Raw genomic sequence first — 16,479 nt, forward strand, 5'->3', positions numbered from 1 at the left:
TTGCAACATTGTTTCTTAGACTGCAGCTCAGAGCCCGGCAGCGGCAGGCAGGGAACCTTGGCTTCCTCCATCACTGGAGAAAGCAAGCCTCCTGTTCGCTTCAGCTGCCTGCCTGCCAGCCGCCATCTTGGTTGGCAGTTAATTTGCATATCACCCTGATTAGCCAATGGGAAGGGTAGCAAAGTTACGGTTAATTAAAATGTTTCTCTATTATTAGATAGGATGGCTGAATAATATTTTATTTTGAGTTACCTTTTCATATCCTATATAATAAAAGCCTCATATGCAAATCGACCCAACATGGAATGATTGGTCGGCGGGGGGTGGGGCTAACAAGCAGGCCGTGCCAGGCCAACCAAAGTGGGTGCCAGTGGAGGTGGTAGAGGGGCAATTGGGGGCGGAGCCGGCCACTCACTGGCTGGTGCCATCCCCTGCCGGTCGCCTCCCACAGAGGGAGGCCAGACTGCGTCTTAGGCCCGCTCCCCTTGCTAGTCAGATATCCCCCGAGGGCTCCTGGTCTATTAGAGGTGCAGGCTGAGCTGAGGGATCCCCAACTCCCAGAGTGTATGAATTTTCATGCACCAGGCCTCTAGTCTCCATATATAAAAGCATAATATGCAAATTGGCCAGACAGCATAACGACCGGTCGCTATGATGTGCACTGACCACCAGGGGGCGGACACTCAATGCAGGAGCTGCCCCCAGTCCTCAGGCCCAAATTGCCCTATCAGGGGCCTGCTGGAAAACCTCTTTGCCCCTTATCCCAGCTGGCAGGCTCTGATCGCCTGATGGGAAACAGGGAACCAGGGGTGGGTGGCAGTGGACGTGGGCGGTGCCAGGCCAAGACAGGTGCAAGTGAGCGGGGCCCAATCACCCTGCCGGTCACCCCCCACACAGAGGGTGACTGACGTTGGTGGTGGGGAGTGGGGCCAGGTGCAGGCAGCCATGGAAGATTGGCCCTGATCACAGGCAGACCTAGAGGCCCTACCCATGCAGAATTTTGTGTGCTGGGCCTCTACTGGTATAATATAGGGGTCTATAACTATGTATATGTGTCTGTGTGTGTAATTGTGTGTGTGTGTAATATTTTCTTTATCCATTCATCTGGCAATAGACACTTAGGCTGTTTCCATATCTTGGCTATTCGGAATAATGCTGCAATGAAAGGGCAATGCAGAGATCTCTTCTTCTTCAAATATGTTTGATATATACTCAGAAGTGGGTTTGTGGTATCATATGGTAATTCTATTTTTAATAATTTAATTACTGCTTACAATAGTTTATAATCTCAGCAGTTTACATTGCATCATAAAAACATCACCAACACTCGTTATTTTCTGTTTGTTTTTTTATCCTCACATGACCCGATGACATGTTTAGTTTATTGATTTTACAGAGGAAGAAAGGAAGAGAGAGAGAGAGAGGGAGAGAGAGAGAGAGAGAAATAGAAATCGATGTCAGAGAAAAACATTGATTGCTTGCTGCCTCTAACCTGAAATCTTGCTATGTTCCCCGACTGGGAATCTAACCTGCAACCCTTTGGTGTATGCATTGATGCTCCAATCAACTGAGCCACCCAGCCAGGGCATTTTTCTGGATTTTTAAATAGCAGTCATCCTAATTGATATGAAGTGATAGCTCATTGTCATTTTGATTTGTATTCCTATGATTATTAGTGATGCTGAGCATCTTTTCATATGCCTTTTTGATTTTTGTATATCATCTCTGGAGAAATGTCTGTTCAAATCCTTAGTACATATTTAAATTGAGCTATTTGATTTTTTGTTGCTAAATGGCAGAAGTTCTTTATGTAATGGTTGTTAACCCCTTACAAGATACATGATTTGCAAATATTTCCTCCCATTCTGTACGTTGCTTTTCCACTGCATTGATTTTGACCTTGGAAACACAGAACATTCAAGCTGGGTGTAGTACAATTTGCCTATTTTTGCTCTTGTTGCCTGTGCTCTTGGCATTATATCCAAGAAATTAGCGTCAATCTCAATGTCATGAAGATTTTCCTCTATGTTTCATTCCATTTGTTTTGCAGTTTTGGGTCTTACCTTTATATTTTAAATCCATTTAGAGGTATCTATTGCATATGGTATAATATAAGGGTTCAAGTTTATTCTTTTCTATATGGATATTTATTTTCCCATTGCCATTTATTGAAGAGACTTATCTTTTTTCCACTAAGTATTCTTGTTGAACAAATTATCTTTTTCTCATTCTGTGGTCCTGGTAATCTTCTCGTAGATAATTTGAACATATATGTGAGGGTTAATTTCTAGGCTCTCTATTCTATTTCAGTGATTTATAGATTTATCTTTAAGTCATTACCACACTGTTTTTATTATGTGTGCTTTCTATGATACTTTGAAATCTGTAAATGTGGTTGTTCTACTTTGTTCTTCTTTTTTAATATTATTATGGTCATTCACTGTCCCTTGAGATTCCATATGAATTTTGAGCTTATTTTTCTTTCACTTCTACCAGCAAATGCTGTTTGGATTGTTGTGGGGACTGCATTGAATATTAAGATTAGTTTTGTTATTAATGACATCTTAACAATATTATGTTTTCCATCCACGGACGGACACTTTTCATTTCATTGTGTTTTCTGTAATTGCTTTCAGAAATATTTTTCAGTGTTCCATCTACATTTCTTTCAACTCCTTGTTTAACTTCAAAGTATTTCTTTCTTTTTTATGATATTATAACTCCAATTACTTTCTTTTTAAAAACAGAACATGATTATGTTTTCGTATACAACATTTGTACAACCAAAAAGAAAAACACTGAAATACTACCATAAAATAATGAAAAACATGGTATATCATTTGCACTGCATGACCAATTGTTGACATCTTTAGTCTTAAAGAGCTTCTAGGAACCAGTAACAAAAACATTAATAATCATTAGCCACCCGCCACTGCACCTGACCACTTCTCTGTTGGCTGGTGCATTCCAGTGGTGAGCTGAAAGCAAACCCCAGCTTAGGAAACAGGGTCATTCTTCATGTGGGTGACTCTGTGCCGAACAACCAGGATAAAAAAACAAACAAACATTAATAATCAAGGAACTGGAAAAAATGAAATTATACAAATGATAATTAAAGAATAAGAATGTATGATGATTCAGATGAACAATGACAGAAGAATAATTTGTAATATCGTACTGTCAAAGAATAAAAACATTACCTAATATTTTTTAGTTTTGAAAAGTTTTGTACACTTTCAATACTCTTAAGCAATAACTGAAAGACCAATTGATGAGGAATATCTACAATTAGTGGAAAAGCTACAGTTTTGATTCAAAATATAAATTCAGGATATCCTCAACCATAGGATATCCAATTAATTGAAATTTTTTTAATCAGATGGACAATTTCAAAATGAGTTGTATAGTAGCCAATGTATTGGCCCGAAAACACTAATTGACTATCAATCTGTTTATCAGCACAACCCAAAAGGATGTGCACAAAACTCCATTAAGAGTAGATGACAGCATAGGGAATCTAGTCCTTGAAATTATGACTGTGTATGGTGTCAGGTGGGTACTAGAAGTATCTGGTGGAACACTTTGCCAAGTATATGGTTGTCTAATCACTATTCTGTACACCTGAAACTAATCTTACCTAATAATAGACAAACATGTAAATTGACTGTCCCTAGCTACGCTCACCAGCCAATCAGGAGAGTATGCAAATTAACCCAACAAAGATGGTGGTTAATTGCATATGTAGGGGTGAAGTGGCAGAGCGAAGACTGAAGGCTCCATCCGGAGCAAAGACCTGGGTCCCAGGTGCCGGAGGAAAACCGGTGCCCGCAGCCAGGGGAAGGGAAGGCCTTTTGCACAAATCTCTTCGTGCAACGGGCCTCTAGTATAATATAATACTGAAAAAAAAACAACAGTTTATAATACTGGGGAATAAAATTAAAAGGAAAAAAGTAAAACTATATACTTAACAAATTTCTATATCCTCTAAAATCTCAAAAAGATGATTTTTAATGAATATATATGAATACGTTATAAATTTACCCTATCATAAGTGAAATTAGGAACATATGCACTTAGTACTCCTGGGAGCACTAGAGTAAGGCCTTGCAATGACAAGTCGAAGGCTTCTCTGTAATGATGTCTCCCCCATTCCCTCTCCTGGGATTCAGTCCAACAGCAACAATGAAAACAGTCTCATAACGGTACAGTTCTCTCCATGACACCCTTTAGGTCACTTTCAAACATGTGGTTTCTTAGTCTCATGCTTCTGATCTGCATGGAATGTCCACTGCTTTCAGATTATTCATTTTAAGTGTATGGATACACAATAAAGTTTTGATTTTATATCCTGTAATTCATTTATTAGTTCTAAGAGTCTTTTATGTGGGATCTTTTGTGTTTCCTACATAGAGGATCATGTCAACTCTGAACATGGATAATTTTACTTCTTCCTTTCCAAGTTAAAAGTCATATATTTTATTGCTTAATTGCTCTGGGTAAGTTTTTGAATATTAAATAGAAGTGGTGAGAGAGAGAACATCCTGCCTTATTTATTATGTTGAGGTAGATGTCTCATATTCCAATTTTCTTGAGGGTTGCTTATCACAAAAAGATATCCAGTCTTGTGAAATGCATCTTCTGCCTTAGGTGAGATGATCATGTGGATTTTACCCTCATTCTGTGAAATTGGTATATTACATTGATAGATTTTTTCCTATGTTAAATAATCCTTGTATTTCAGCAGAAAACAATCTCACTTAGTCATGGTGTATGATTCTCCTAATATGATATTGAATTCAGGTTGCTAGTATTTTTATATTAATGTTCATCAGGGATATTGGCCTTTAATTTTTTTCTTGTTGAACATGTTGTTATCAGGGTACTGCTGACCTCATAAAATGAGATTGGGAATATCCCTTCTTTGATTCTGTGGAAGAGTTTGAGAAGGATTGGTATTACATCTTTGTAAAATGTTCCATAGATATTGCCAGTAAAGCCATAAGTTCCTGGGTTTTGTTGTTGTTGTTGTTGTTATTCTTGTTGTAAGGTCTTTGATTACTGCTTCAGTCTCTTTACTAGTTATTTGTCTCTTCATATTTTATTTCTTCCTGACTCAGTCTTGAACAGTTGTGTGTATCCTTCCCTTCTAGCTTATTAATAACCTGAATATAGTAAGGTATTGAGCTTTGTCTCAAATGTAATGAATACAGTCATGCACCACATAATGTTATTTAGGTCAACAAGGGACTGCTTCTATGATTTTGGTCACAGAAGATTATAATGGAGCTGACAAATTACCATCACATAGTCAGGTCATAGCCATCGTAACGTCATAGCACAACACATTAGTCATGTGTTTGTGGTGATGCTGGTATAAACATACTTACTGCACTGCCAGTTGTATAAGAGTATAGCAGTACAATTATGTACAATACATAATACTTGATAATGATAATAAATGACTATGTTACTGGTATATGTACTTACTATGTTATACCCTTTAACATTATATTAGAGGGTACTGTTTCTACTTATAAAAATAAATTTGCTGTGAAACATTATGCCATTTTATACACTAGCATCCTCCTACATCTTGTGTTACTGCATCTCTTGATTGCATCATTTTCTTTTGTGCTTGACCTAATCTCATATTTTATTGCTCATCATGGCCCCCGAGTATACGAAATCACTGTTGCTTGTAAGCACCCACTTTGAATAATTGATCTGGTAACAAAATTAAGAGTGATTAAGTACTAAAAATGAGGAAACCAGGGATGATTATGGCTTGCCAGTCAGGCATATTTCATTCTACCATAGCCAGATCTTGAAGAACAAGAACAAAGTGATAGAAGCTGTGAAAGGATGGAAGGCAGCAAAACTAACAAAAGAAACTTCCAATGACCTGTAATGAAGGCCAGACCAAAATCATAGAAGCTGTCCCTTGTTGACCTAAATAACATTATGTGGTGCATGACTGTATTCATTACATTTGAGACAAAGCTCAATACCTTACTATATTCAGGTTATTAATAAGCTAGAAGGGAAGGATACACACAACTGTTCAAGACTGAGTCATGAAGAAACAAAATCTGAAGAGACAAATAACTACAGAAGTGTATCTCTCTCTGCACCATGGTGATCATGGCCAAAACAAAAAGTTTGTTTGTGATGCTAAACAGAATTGGGCCCAATTACAATGTTGGATTTACTGTCAGCTCTATGTGGTTTCAATAATTCCAGTATATAATAATCAAGTAAGTGGTGAGGATGCCAGAGCTGATATGAAGACAGATGAAGAATTCTTGGAAACTGATTGCCATAGAAAATATTCAAAACGAATAAGACCTCCCTATTCTGGAAATAGATGCTTGAAAGGACCTTTATCCATAAAGAGTCAAAGTCAATGCCAGGTTTGAAGACTTTTAAGGATAGAATAATAGTGTTGCTTGGGGCAATGTCACAGGCTACAAATGGAAATCCTTTGTAATCTGGCACAGTGAGAACCCCTGGTCTTGTAAGCAAATCAATGAGCATGCACTGCCTTGCACTACAGAAGCAATAAGAAGTCCTGGATGACTCAGCTCCTCTTGCAGGGTGCCCTCCTGAATTGCTGTGCCAGCGAAATGGAGTACTGTTTGGAGAAAAAAAAACCTTTTGAGATTTTGGTGATTGTTGATAATGCTCCCAGACATGCTCTTTTAATTGGTGATCTTTATCTTAATGTTAAAGTGGTGTTTCTCCCTCCAAATGGGTCTTCCAATGGGTCACAGATTTATGGCAGATGTTAAGGCCTGCTATCTAAGGAAGTCCTTTGCCAAATTATTGCTGCAAGCGAAGGAGCCACTGAGAAGACACTGATGCCATTATGGAAGATTACAGCATATATGACCGAATCAAGAACCTAGCTTGGGCTTGGGGTGATGTCATGAAGGAATGTATGTGTGACATAGGGAAGAAAACACTCAAGAGGTTCCTCCAGCCCTAGCCGGTTTGGCTCAGTGAATAGAGTGCCGGCCTGCGGACTGAAGGGTCCCGGGTTTGATTCTGGTCAAGGGCATGTACCTTGGTTGTGAGCACATCCCCAGTAGGAGGTGTGCAGGAGGCAGCTGATCAATGTTTCTCTCTCATGGATGTTTCTACTCTCTATCCCTCTCCCTTCCTCTCTGTAAAAAATCAATAAAATATATATTACAAAAAAAAGAGGTTCCTCCATGACTTGAAAGATTTTACTAAGGACGGAAGGTTGCAAAATGCAACAAGGCTGTGGTTGACACTTAAAACTTTAACCTGAGTGTGGATGAGGTTGACATTGAGAAATTCCTAGAGGATTTGATTTCTGAGAATTTGGAGGAACTACAGGAACACATACCTGAAGAAGAGTTAAGAGAAAAGAAATCTTCAGGAGATGGAAAAGAAGAAATTCCCCCAGAAAATATAGTGTTCAGGTTCTAGCAGAAGCTTTTACAGACATCAACAAGCTCATTAAAAAGTTTGAAAACATGGGCCCCAACACCAAAATGTTTCATTAATAGAGAGGAATGTTTATCCAATTTGTTGACCTACAATTTCCACAGTATTCTCTTACTATCTTTTCTAAAATGTTTGTGACATTAGTTGTAATGTCCCAAATTTCTTTCCTTATATGGAGCCTTGTTTCTTCTACTCTTGGTTACTCTACCTAATAGTCTGCCAGTGTTCTTGACCATTTCAAAGAACCAAGATTTTGTTTATTGACTTTCTCTGTTTTCTCCTATCTGGATTTTATATCTATTTATTTGCTTGGGTTCATTTTGTTCTTTTATTTTTAGCTCTTTGAGGCTTAATGTTATGTTTTTCATTTGAGATCTTTCTTGCTTGGTTGGTTTTTCTTTTTTGAATATGGTTTCTAATTGATTTTAGATTTATTTTTTTAAAAAATATATTTTATTGATTTTCTTACAGAGAGGAAGGGAGAGGGATGGAGAGCTAGAAACATCGATGAGAGAGAAACATCGATCAGCTGCCTCTTGCATACCCACCACTGGGGATGTGCCCTCAACCAAGGTACATGCCCTTGACCGGAATCGAACCTGGGACCCTTCAGTGCACAGGCCAACGCTTTATCCACTGAGCCAAACCGGTTAGGGCTGATTTTAGATTTAGAGAGAGAAGAAGGGAGAGGGAGAGAGAGAATCATCAATGAGAGAAAAACTTCTTTCAGCTGCTTCCTGCATGATCCCCACCATTGGGTGTAAGCCTGCAATCCAGGCATGTGCCCTGATGGGGAATGAAACCAGTGACCCCTTGGTGAATGGGACGGCACTGAACCAACTGAGCCACACACAGGCCAGGGTTCTTTATTTTTTAATGTATGCATTTACAGCTAAAAAATTTCTTCATAGCCCAGCTTTTGGTGGATCCCATAAGTTTGGATATGTTCTATTTTAATTTTCATTTTTCTGAAGGTATTTTCTAATTTCCTTTTCACTTCTTTGGATTCATTAATATTTAAGAGTATGTTGTTGAAGTCTCACAGTCATGTGAATTTTTAAGCTTTTCTTCTCATTAATTAGTAGTTTCATGCCATTGGCATTAGAAAAGATACCTTGTATAATTTCAATATTTTCAAAGTTGTGAGACTTGTTTTGTAGCCTAACAGGTGATCTATACTGGAGAATGTTTATGCATTCTTGAAGAGAATGTGGTATATTTTGTTCTTATTGCATGGAATATTCCATATACCTATACTCACAATAGGGTCATATACAAATTGGTTGGGACGCCGTCACAGTAAGGACTGATCAGGAGGCTGCGTGTCCAGCAGGCGCGGGTGGGCGTGGACTTGTAAGTCAGGAATGGGGCGGGGGCGCGGTGGCCGAGGGTCCACAGGCACAGGCACAGGCCTCCACCTGAGGGGCGGCTACCAGGTGAGCGCTGCGGGTTTGGCGAAGCGGCCCTCCAGGAGCCACTGCGGAGAAACCTGTCGGTGCAGGTGTGCGCAGAGGACTCCCCAAGGCGGCCCTGACCGCGTGTCCGCCTGAGGGGCAGCTCCTGGGCGATCGCCGCAGCTCCGGCAAAGCCAGGAGGCAGGCGGCCAAGGGATGCAGAGCTGCGCCGAGGTGGGGTGCACGGGAGGGGGCTGGTGCCGAGGGATGGGGCCTGTGGGCGGAGATCTGCCTCCCCCGCAGAGCGTGAGGTTCTGTATCAGCCGCAAGACATGGGTCGGCCCGGCTGGGAACAAGGGGCCATGGCTGCTGGTGTGGAAGGATGCCCGCGGGGAGGGGGACGGACCCGCCTTCCAGAGGCCGGGGTTGAGGGGTAGCGCCACCTCGTGGAGGGACACCGCACTGCCGGGTACCCCACTGTGGCGGCCCTCGCCCTGGTGGCTGTTGCCCCTCCTGGCGAAGGCCGCTTCACCACTCACCTTTCTGCTCCTTAGCGAGACCAGTGACCGCCAGGCGCCTGCGCACTTGAGTATTCACTGGAAAAATAATAGTGACTAAAACAATGTTTATTCTCAAAAAAATTATTTGGATTTCAAACACTAACGTGATAAAACCACAAAAATCGCGTTAATTTTATCTGTTTCTTGTCAATTCCATTTGGACTAAAAATACCATTTCTTAAAAAAATGAAACATCACAATTTACCAACTTTTTATGCTATTTTCTTAAATTTATATTTGCATTTAGGCAGTATGCCCACAAATTATTAATTGAAATGATCAACAGGATGGAGAAATAATTTAAGCAATATATTTTTTTTTTTGTACTTAGTATCCAAAGAGAATATCTTTAGAGGCTTTTTCAGTTGTTATGGCACAGCTGCTTGGAGTTAATCTGGGATTAAGATATGATGACATCTATAATTGTTACTGTCCAGGAGCTGCATGCATTATGAATCCTCAAGCAATGTAAGGTGTTGTTTCTATAAACTCTATGTAGTTTTTGGTGGAATGTTTGTAGTAGTCTTTGATGTATAATTGCTTGCAATACAACTTATGAGTAAAAGAGATTTTTATGAAATATATACGTTGTTATTTAAAGATTATTAAATACAACTAGGATTCGATATTGTAGAAAATGTACTTAATATTTCTATATTCAATGTTACAGTCTACAGAGAAACTATTTGTTGTTAGTGACTTTCTGGGGCTTGCTATAGTCTTGAAGTGAAATTTATTTATTCATTTTGAAAATGTAATGGGCATTGACTGTGTTGCAGGGTTGTGTGCTTGCCTTACCAATGGTTAACAAGGTAAGTAAGTCCTAAATATCTAATATTAGTGCATTAGGGACAGGAAAGAAAAAAGTGGCCATAGAATAAACAAAATATAAACATCTAATGATAGGTGCCCAGAAGGAGGTTGATAGGGAATACATAGGGAGGGGAAATTTTCTAATAGTAGTAATGTGGCCTAGGAAATATTCTGTAGGGACCTGAAGAGAAGGAATGAACCTATTCATCTAGAGAACTTATTGAATACCATTGAGGGAGGGCAGGCGAGTGATACTTGGATGGCAACAAGCTTGAGAAACTCAACGGACTATTAAGAGGAGATTGAGGGGTGAAGGGGATGACAATGAAAAACAAGAGACATGGCTTGGATTATAAGGACATATATAGAAGGCATAAGGAAAATAAAGTAAGCTGCAAGGAGGCTAAAGAACAATCAGTCAGGGGAAGAAGTCCAGGAGTAACTAACATGGTGTATGTAGGAAAAAGCCTGATTGTGTAATCATGATGCGAGTGGTGGGATTTTATGATCAATGTAGCAAACCAACATTTTAAATTGATTTATAAAGTATGGCTAATAAAAATTATTTTAAAAATGAATAAATAATACACAGAGGGAAATCATTATAATAATATTGGGGAGATGATTATCATAATTACATCAATTTATTAAGATTGAGAGAAGTGGAGATGGCAAGAATTATTTGTAGATTTTTGGATATCACAACTTAACTAAAAGGCAAATGTTTAGTGAAAAAGGCAAATGCTTTAAGAAAGGAGAAATTGGGAAATCTTGAGGCAGTTTTCAATGCTATATCGGGGGCCCTGAGTCATTTATTAGTTAAGTGCACAGTTAGGATCTCTGAGGACAAGGGATCTAGAATGTGTGAGCCATCTGCATATTGATGGGAATTAAAACCATGGACAGTTCATTTAGAAAGAAGTTGAAACTAGTGAAAGAGGTGCCCTAAGATGTAGCTTTGCGGGCTTGTCATAGAAAGGAAGAAAATATTTGAATTAGAGAGGATGGCTCCATACCTAGGGAGGACTATGTTTTAAGAAAAGGGAGAAGATGGAAGTCAGATGGTAATTTAGTCCCCCCAAGTTTCTGACAAAATAAAGAGTAAAAGTAGGAAACAAACAAAAAACCAAAAGTATAATCTACGTTTCCCAAACTGGAACACAACAAAGATACCAGCAGGTGGGTTCAATTCACTAACAAAATAAGACCCGCATGAAGTAAGTAGCTGTGCAGGAGGAAATAAAATGAACACGATGATGTCACTCATTTGTGGAATATAATGAACAACATAAACTGATGAATAAAAACAGATCTAGAGACAGAGAAGCATGGATCAGACCCTCAAACCTCAGAGGGAAGGGAGGGGGGTTGGGGGAAGGGGGAGAGATCAACCAAAGGACTAGTATGCATGCATATAAGCCTAACCAATGGACACAGACACTAGGAGGGTGAGAGCAAGAGCAGGGGGTGGCAATGGGGGGATAAGGACACATATGTAATACCTTAATCCAGTGGTCGGCAAACTGAGGCTCGGGAGCCACATGCGACTCTTTGGCCCCTTGAGTGTGGCTCTTCAACAAAATACCACGTGCGGGCGTACACGTACAGTGAGATTGAAACTTCGTGGCCCACGCGCAGAAGTCGGTATTTTGTGGAAGAGCCACACTCAAGGGGCCAAAGAGCCACATGTGGCTCGCGAGCCGCAGTTTTCTGACCACTGCCTTAATCAATACAGAATTAAAATAAATTAACACAGTGGGACCTCTAAAAATCTCACTGACCTGGGAGCTCAGAAATCTTTGACTCATCCACTTAAATAGAACTTCTGTGTGTCAAGCACTGTTGTGTTTTAATATATCCCTAACTCATGTCACTTTAACTTCCTCTACTTACTAGAATTCTATTATATTAAATTATAATATAAATGAACTCGTTGCTTACATTTTCTATGACTTGTATTAAAAATCAAAGCACTCTCCCCTCCTTGTTTTTCTCTGTCTGAAGTTGTACAGAATTAATATGTAGTGCCATATTGAAGATTGTTAGTTTGATAGTGATTTTGCTCCATTTATCTGAAGAATATAATTTAATTTTAGACATTCCCGTGGTGTAAAGCTGTTCAGCAGTTGCAGCGTAGATGAATTTAAACGTGTAGTTTCACAGCCTGAATTTGAATGTCTTCAAAATCAAACCATTTCAAAAGTGGTTGTCCAAGGAAGAGCATCAGAATGTGGCAATGGAATTGTGGAAAAGGGAGAGCAATGTGATTGTGGCCCTCCAGAGGTTAGTGTCAATCATTAATGAGTAGCTAAAGACTTGTTTTTCTGCTCATAAGATTGTGATACAAAAGGGAAGGGCTTTTTGTCAAATGCTGCACCATTTCATCAACTATCTAAGACATGGAGATATTGGGCATGTGAGAACGGACTCACCTTGCATTTGAAACATTTGAAGAATTTAAGTATAGAGTAAGTACAGGTAAGTGTAGCATGGATTCAATATGATTTTCTTCATTGTACAACCATTAATAGCAACACTCACCTTTCTGTATCATAAAAACTAGCACCCTCAACAATATAGTCACCTAAATCATGTCCTGAATTCTTCCCAAGTGAGTACTGGTTCCCAAAGTTATACAATGTGTGTTGTTTACCCCCCCCCCCATCTCTAAATTTCTGTCCTTGCATCTGCGGAACTTCATTTATTTTAACTTGGTTGAACAGAATTGAATAAATCATAATGCATCATTCACTATTGTTATATTTATTTTTTGCTATTATTTTTTTTAGTTGTGCTTGGTAAGATAATTAATTAATCAGTGAATTTTGTTGTGACTGTCTTCATATACTTATTCATTGTGATGTTGTGAATGATATAGATTTTCTAGAAAATATGAAGGCTTTCTAATTATTAGGGAAAAATTCCATATAACTTGATTACATTACAATTGTAAGTGAATGACTCAAAATCTCTGTATTTTTATTAATTTTGATTTTTTGACCTCTCAGCGCTTGAGAAATTATATTGATACCTCCAATGATACAGTTGTATTTGCCTCCTCCTCACTAGAATTTACTCAATTCATTCTTTATATTTTAAAGCTGTTTTATGTGGTGTAAACTTACGATAGTTATACCTTCCAAGATATTAACTTTGTACCACCAAATAGTGAGTCATCTTATCTCTAATGCTGCTTTCTGTTTTAAAGTCAGACATATCTACCTCTATCTCCATTACTATCTCTGTCTCTCTATCTCTCTGTCTGTCTCTATCAGTATGCATGCATCAGCTTCCTTTCATTTAGCACGTCCCCGATATTTCTCTATTATCATTTAGTTTTTCTATACTATTACCTTCAATATCTACATTGTTTCCAATTATCATTTAATCTGTATTTGATTTATAAGATTATCACCTTAGACATTATTGTGATTATTATTTCTATTATGTTTTCATTTTTACCATGCTTATTTAATGTTTAACAATATCTGGGCTACCTTCTCCAAAATAACAGTGTTTATGACTCAACTAGTTTATATACAATGTTTGTTAATATTTCATTTCTGTCACCTCACACTTTATAGTAAAAAGTACATTGAAGACTTTATTAAAACATAGTTACTTTATTTTACCTACCATTCCTTTAGTTTTTTATATGTCAAAGATTCCTTCTAAAATTATTTCCTTAAACTATATTTTAGGACAACAGTACTCTTGAAAGGCAGTACTCTACCTATGATTGTTTAGCAATAAATATTTGTCATTCTCATTTCCTTGTGATATATAACACACATGAGGTATATACATGAAATATGGATGGAGAGTGTAATGAATTATAAGCACCCGAATAATTTGCACTTAGGCCAAAACAAATTTTACCGATGCCAAAGTTCTTTGTGTGTCTTCTCTCAATAACATGCCTCTTCCCACAAACCATCATATAGTATTTGATGGTAATTGTTTCAGTACTTTGCTGCTCATTATAGTTTTACATCCTATTTTTTGCATCTTTATGCAACTTGGTTTGGTTGACTGTTTACTACCTTTATACAACTTACAATCATATGGTTTACATCATTTAATAAATTGGTCTTTCACCCAATATTGTACTTGTCATGTTTATCAGTTTCCTTAAGGTAGGTATAATCCAATTGTTTTCATTGTTCTTAGTATTAATTTTATGAATATTATAACTTATCCTTTCTATGTCCATGAAAACTTAAATTTATTTCACTCTTTGGCTACTAAGATTCATGCAGTTATGACTGTTCTTACACATCCCTGCTGCTGTACATGTGCCTGCATTTCTTAAGGGTGTATACCAATAGGTGAATGTGCTATGTCAAGAGGTATATATGCATATAAAACTTTGAATTGAGGATATCTTAATTATTCTGGTTTTCTTATGCTTGAATGGTCTTTTCATATCTTTTACACATTTTCATCAGTATTCACTGCTTTGAAGTGTCAGCAGTTTATCATCAATATTGTAGGAGGACCATTTGTATGCTGTTTCTCCAGTAAACTAAGTTTTCTTGGCATGAGATGAGTTTTGTAGGGAGGGGTCCTAGTGATCTTGTCATTTAGGTAATCAGTAAGTGGGCTACTTCTGGTTTTTGTTTGTTTCTTTGTTTTTTTCAGATGGAGAGTCTCCTATTTGTGGTTTATCTCTGTAAGAGGCCATTTGGTTTATATGGAACTTTTGGGGCGGCTTCTCACCCAATTGATTTGCATTGTTTCATAAAGGGGACTGTAAACAGAATGGGTATATTTGAACACTGATTTGTTGTTCCACTTATGTATGCATTTATTGGTTGATTCTTGTATGTGCCGCCACTAGGGGTCACACCTGCAACCTTATTGTATCTGGAAAACACTGGAACCATCTGAGCAACCCAGACAGGGCCCTTTTTCTAGCTCTTTAAGATGGAATGCTAAGATGTTTATTTGGGATTTCACTTGTTTCTTGAGATAGGCCTTTACTGACATAACTACCCTCTTATTACTGCCTTCTCTATATTTCTCTATTTTTTTTTCTATTTTGCTTAATCCCTCAACTCCCAACGAACCTCCCTGAACACCCCAACCACCCCATTACAAGAGGTGAATGCCTGCTCTCTACCTATGAATGTGTTTCTATTTTGCTTAGTAGCTCGGCTTGTTCATTTACTTTCACATATGAGTGAAATTATATGGTATTTGTCTTTCTCGCATTGTTTTATTTCATTTAGTATTATGTTGTCCAGATCCATAGGTAAAATTTTCTTCCATTTAGAGATAAGCAAATAATGACAACAATTTTCTTTGAAACAGTTCTTATAATACCAAAATATTATAATTTAAAAACCTCTATTTTGTCACATATTTTGTCACAATCATAACTTGTTATACATTTCTAAAATTATTTCTTGAGAAGACTTGATATGGAAATATAATAAAAGAGAAACATGCAAATTGACCGTACCTTTGCTATGCCCTAAGCCATGCCCACCAGCCAATCAGAGAGACTATATGCAAATTAACCCAACCAAGATGGCGGCCGGCAGCCACAGAGCTGGAGCAAGCAGGAGGCTTGGTTGTCCCGGGAATGGAGGAAGCCAAGCTTCCTGCCTGCCCTGGCCGGCTCTGGCCTCTGCTGAAGGAAACAAAGTTTCAATTATAGAAGATAAATAAACCCCAGATACCTGCTTCCAGCCAGCCTCCACTGGGAGGTTGGGTGGCTGGGGGCCGTGACTAGCCTACAAACAGCCATCAGCCCCTCACCCAGGCTGGCCAGGCACCCCAGCGGGGACCTCCACCCTGAAGGGGGTGTGACCAGCCTGAAAACAAACATTAGCCCCTCACCCAGGCTGGCCATGCACCCCAGCAGGACCCCCCTCCCTGAAGGGGGTATGGCCAGCCTGAAAACAGTCCTTAGCCCCTCACCCAGGCTGGCCAGGCACCCCAGTGGGAACCCCACCCTGAAGGGGGTGTGGCCAGTCTGAAAACGGCCCTCAGCCCCTTACCCAGGCTGGTCAGGCATCCCAGCGGCACCCCCACCCTGATCCGGGACACCCTTCAGGGCAAACCAGCCAGCCCCCACCCATACACCAGGCCTCTATCCTATATGATAAAAGGGTAATATGTAAACTGACCCTAACAGCAGAATGACTGGGAATGACTGGTCACTATGACACACACTGACCACCAGGGGGCAGACGCTCAATGCAGGAGCTGTCCTCTGGTGGTCAGTGTGCTCCCAC

The 16,479-nt window shown here is 39.1% G+C and overlaps 1 protein-coding gene across 1 annotated transcript in view; it reads left to right on the forward strand.

Annotated features, from left to right (window-relative positions):
- The window catches only part of LOC102252231 (disintegrin and metalloproteinase domain-containing protein 18), a 104,292-nt gene that overhangs the window by 48,266 nt on the left and 39,547 nt on the right, over window positions 1–16,479 (forward strand). Inside the window, exons 9-10 of the mRNA XM_014536901.1 lie at window positions 9,756–9,892; window positions 12,334–12,520. Of these exons, the coding sequence (XP_014392387.1) occupies window positions 9,756–9,892; window positions 12,334–12,520 (324 nt within the window). The remainder of the gene's footprint in view (window positions 1–9,755; window positions 9,893–12,333; window positions 12,521–16,479) is intronic.

Source organism: Myotis brandtii, unplaced genomic scaffold, assembly GCF_000412655.1.
Source record: "Myotis brandtii unplaced genomic scaffold, ASM41265v1 scaffold103, whole genome shotgun sequence".
Taxonomy (NCBI): Eukaryota; Metazoa; Chordata; class Mammalia; order Chiroptera; family Vespertilionidae; genus Myotis; species Myotis brandtii.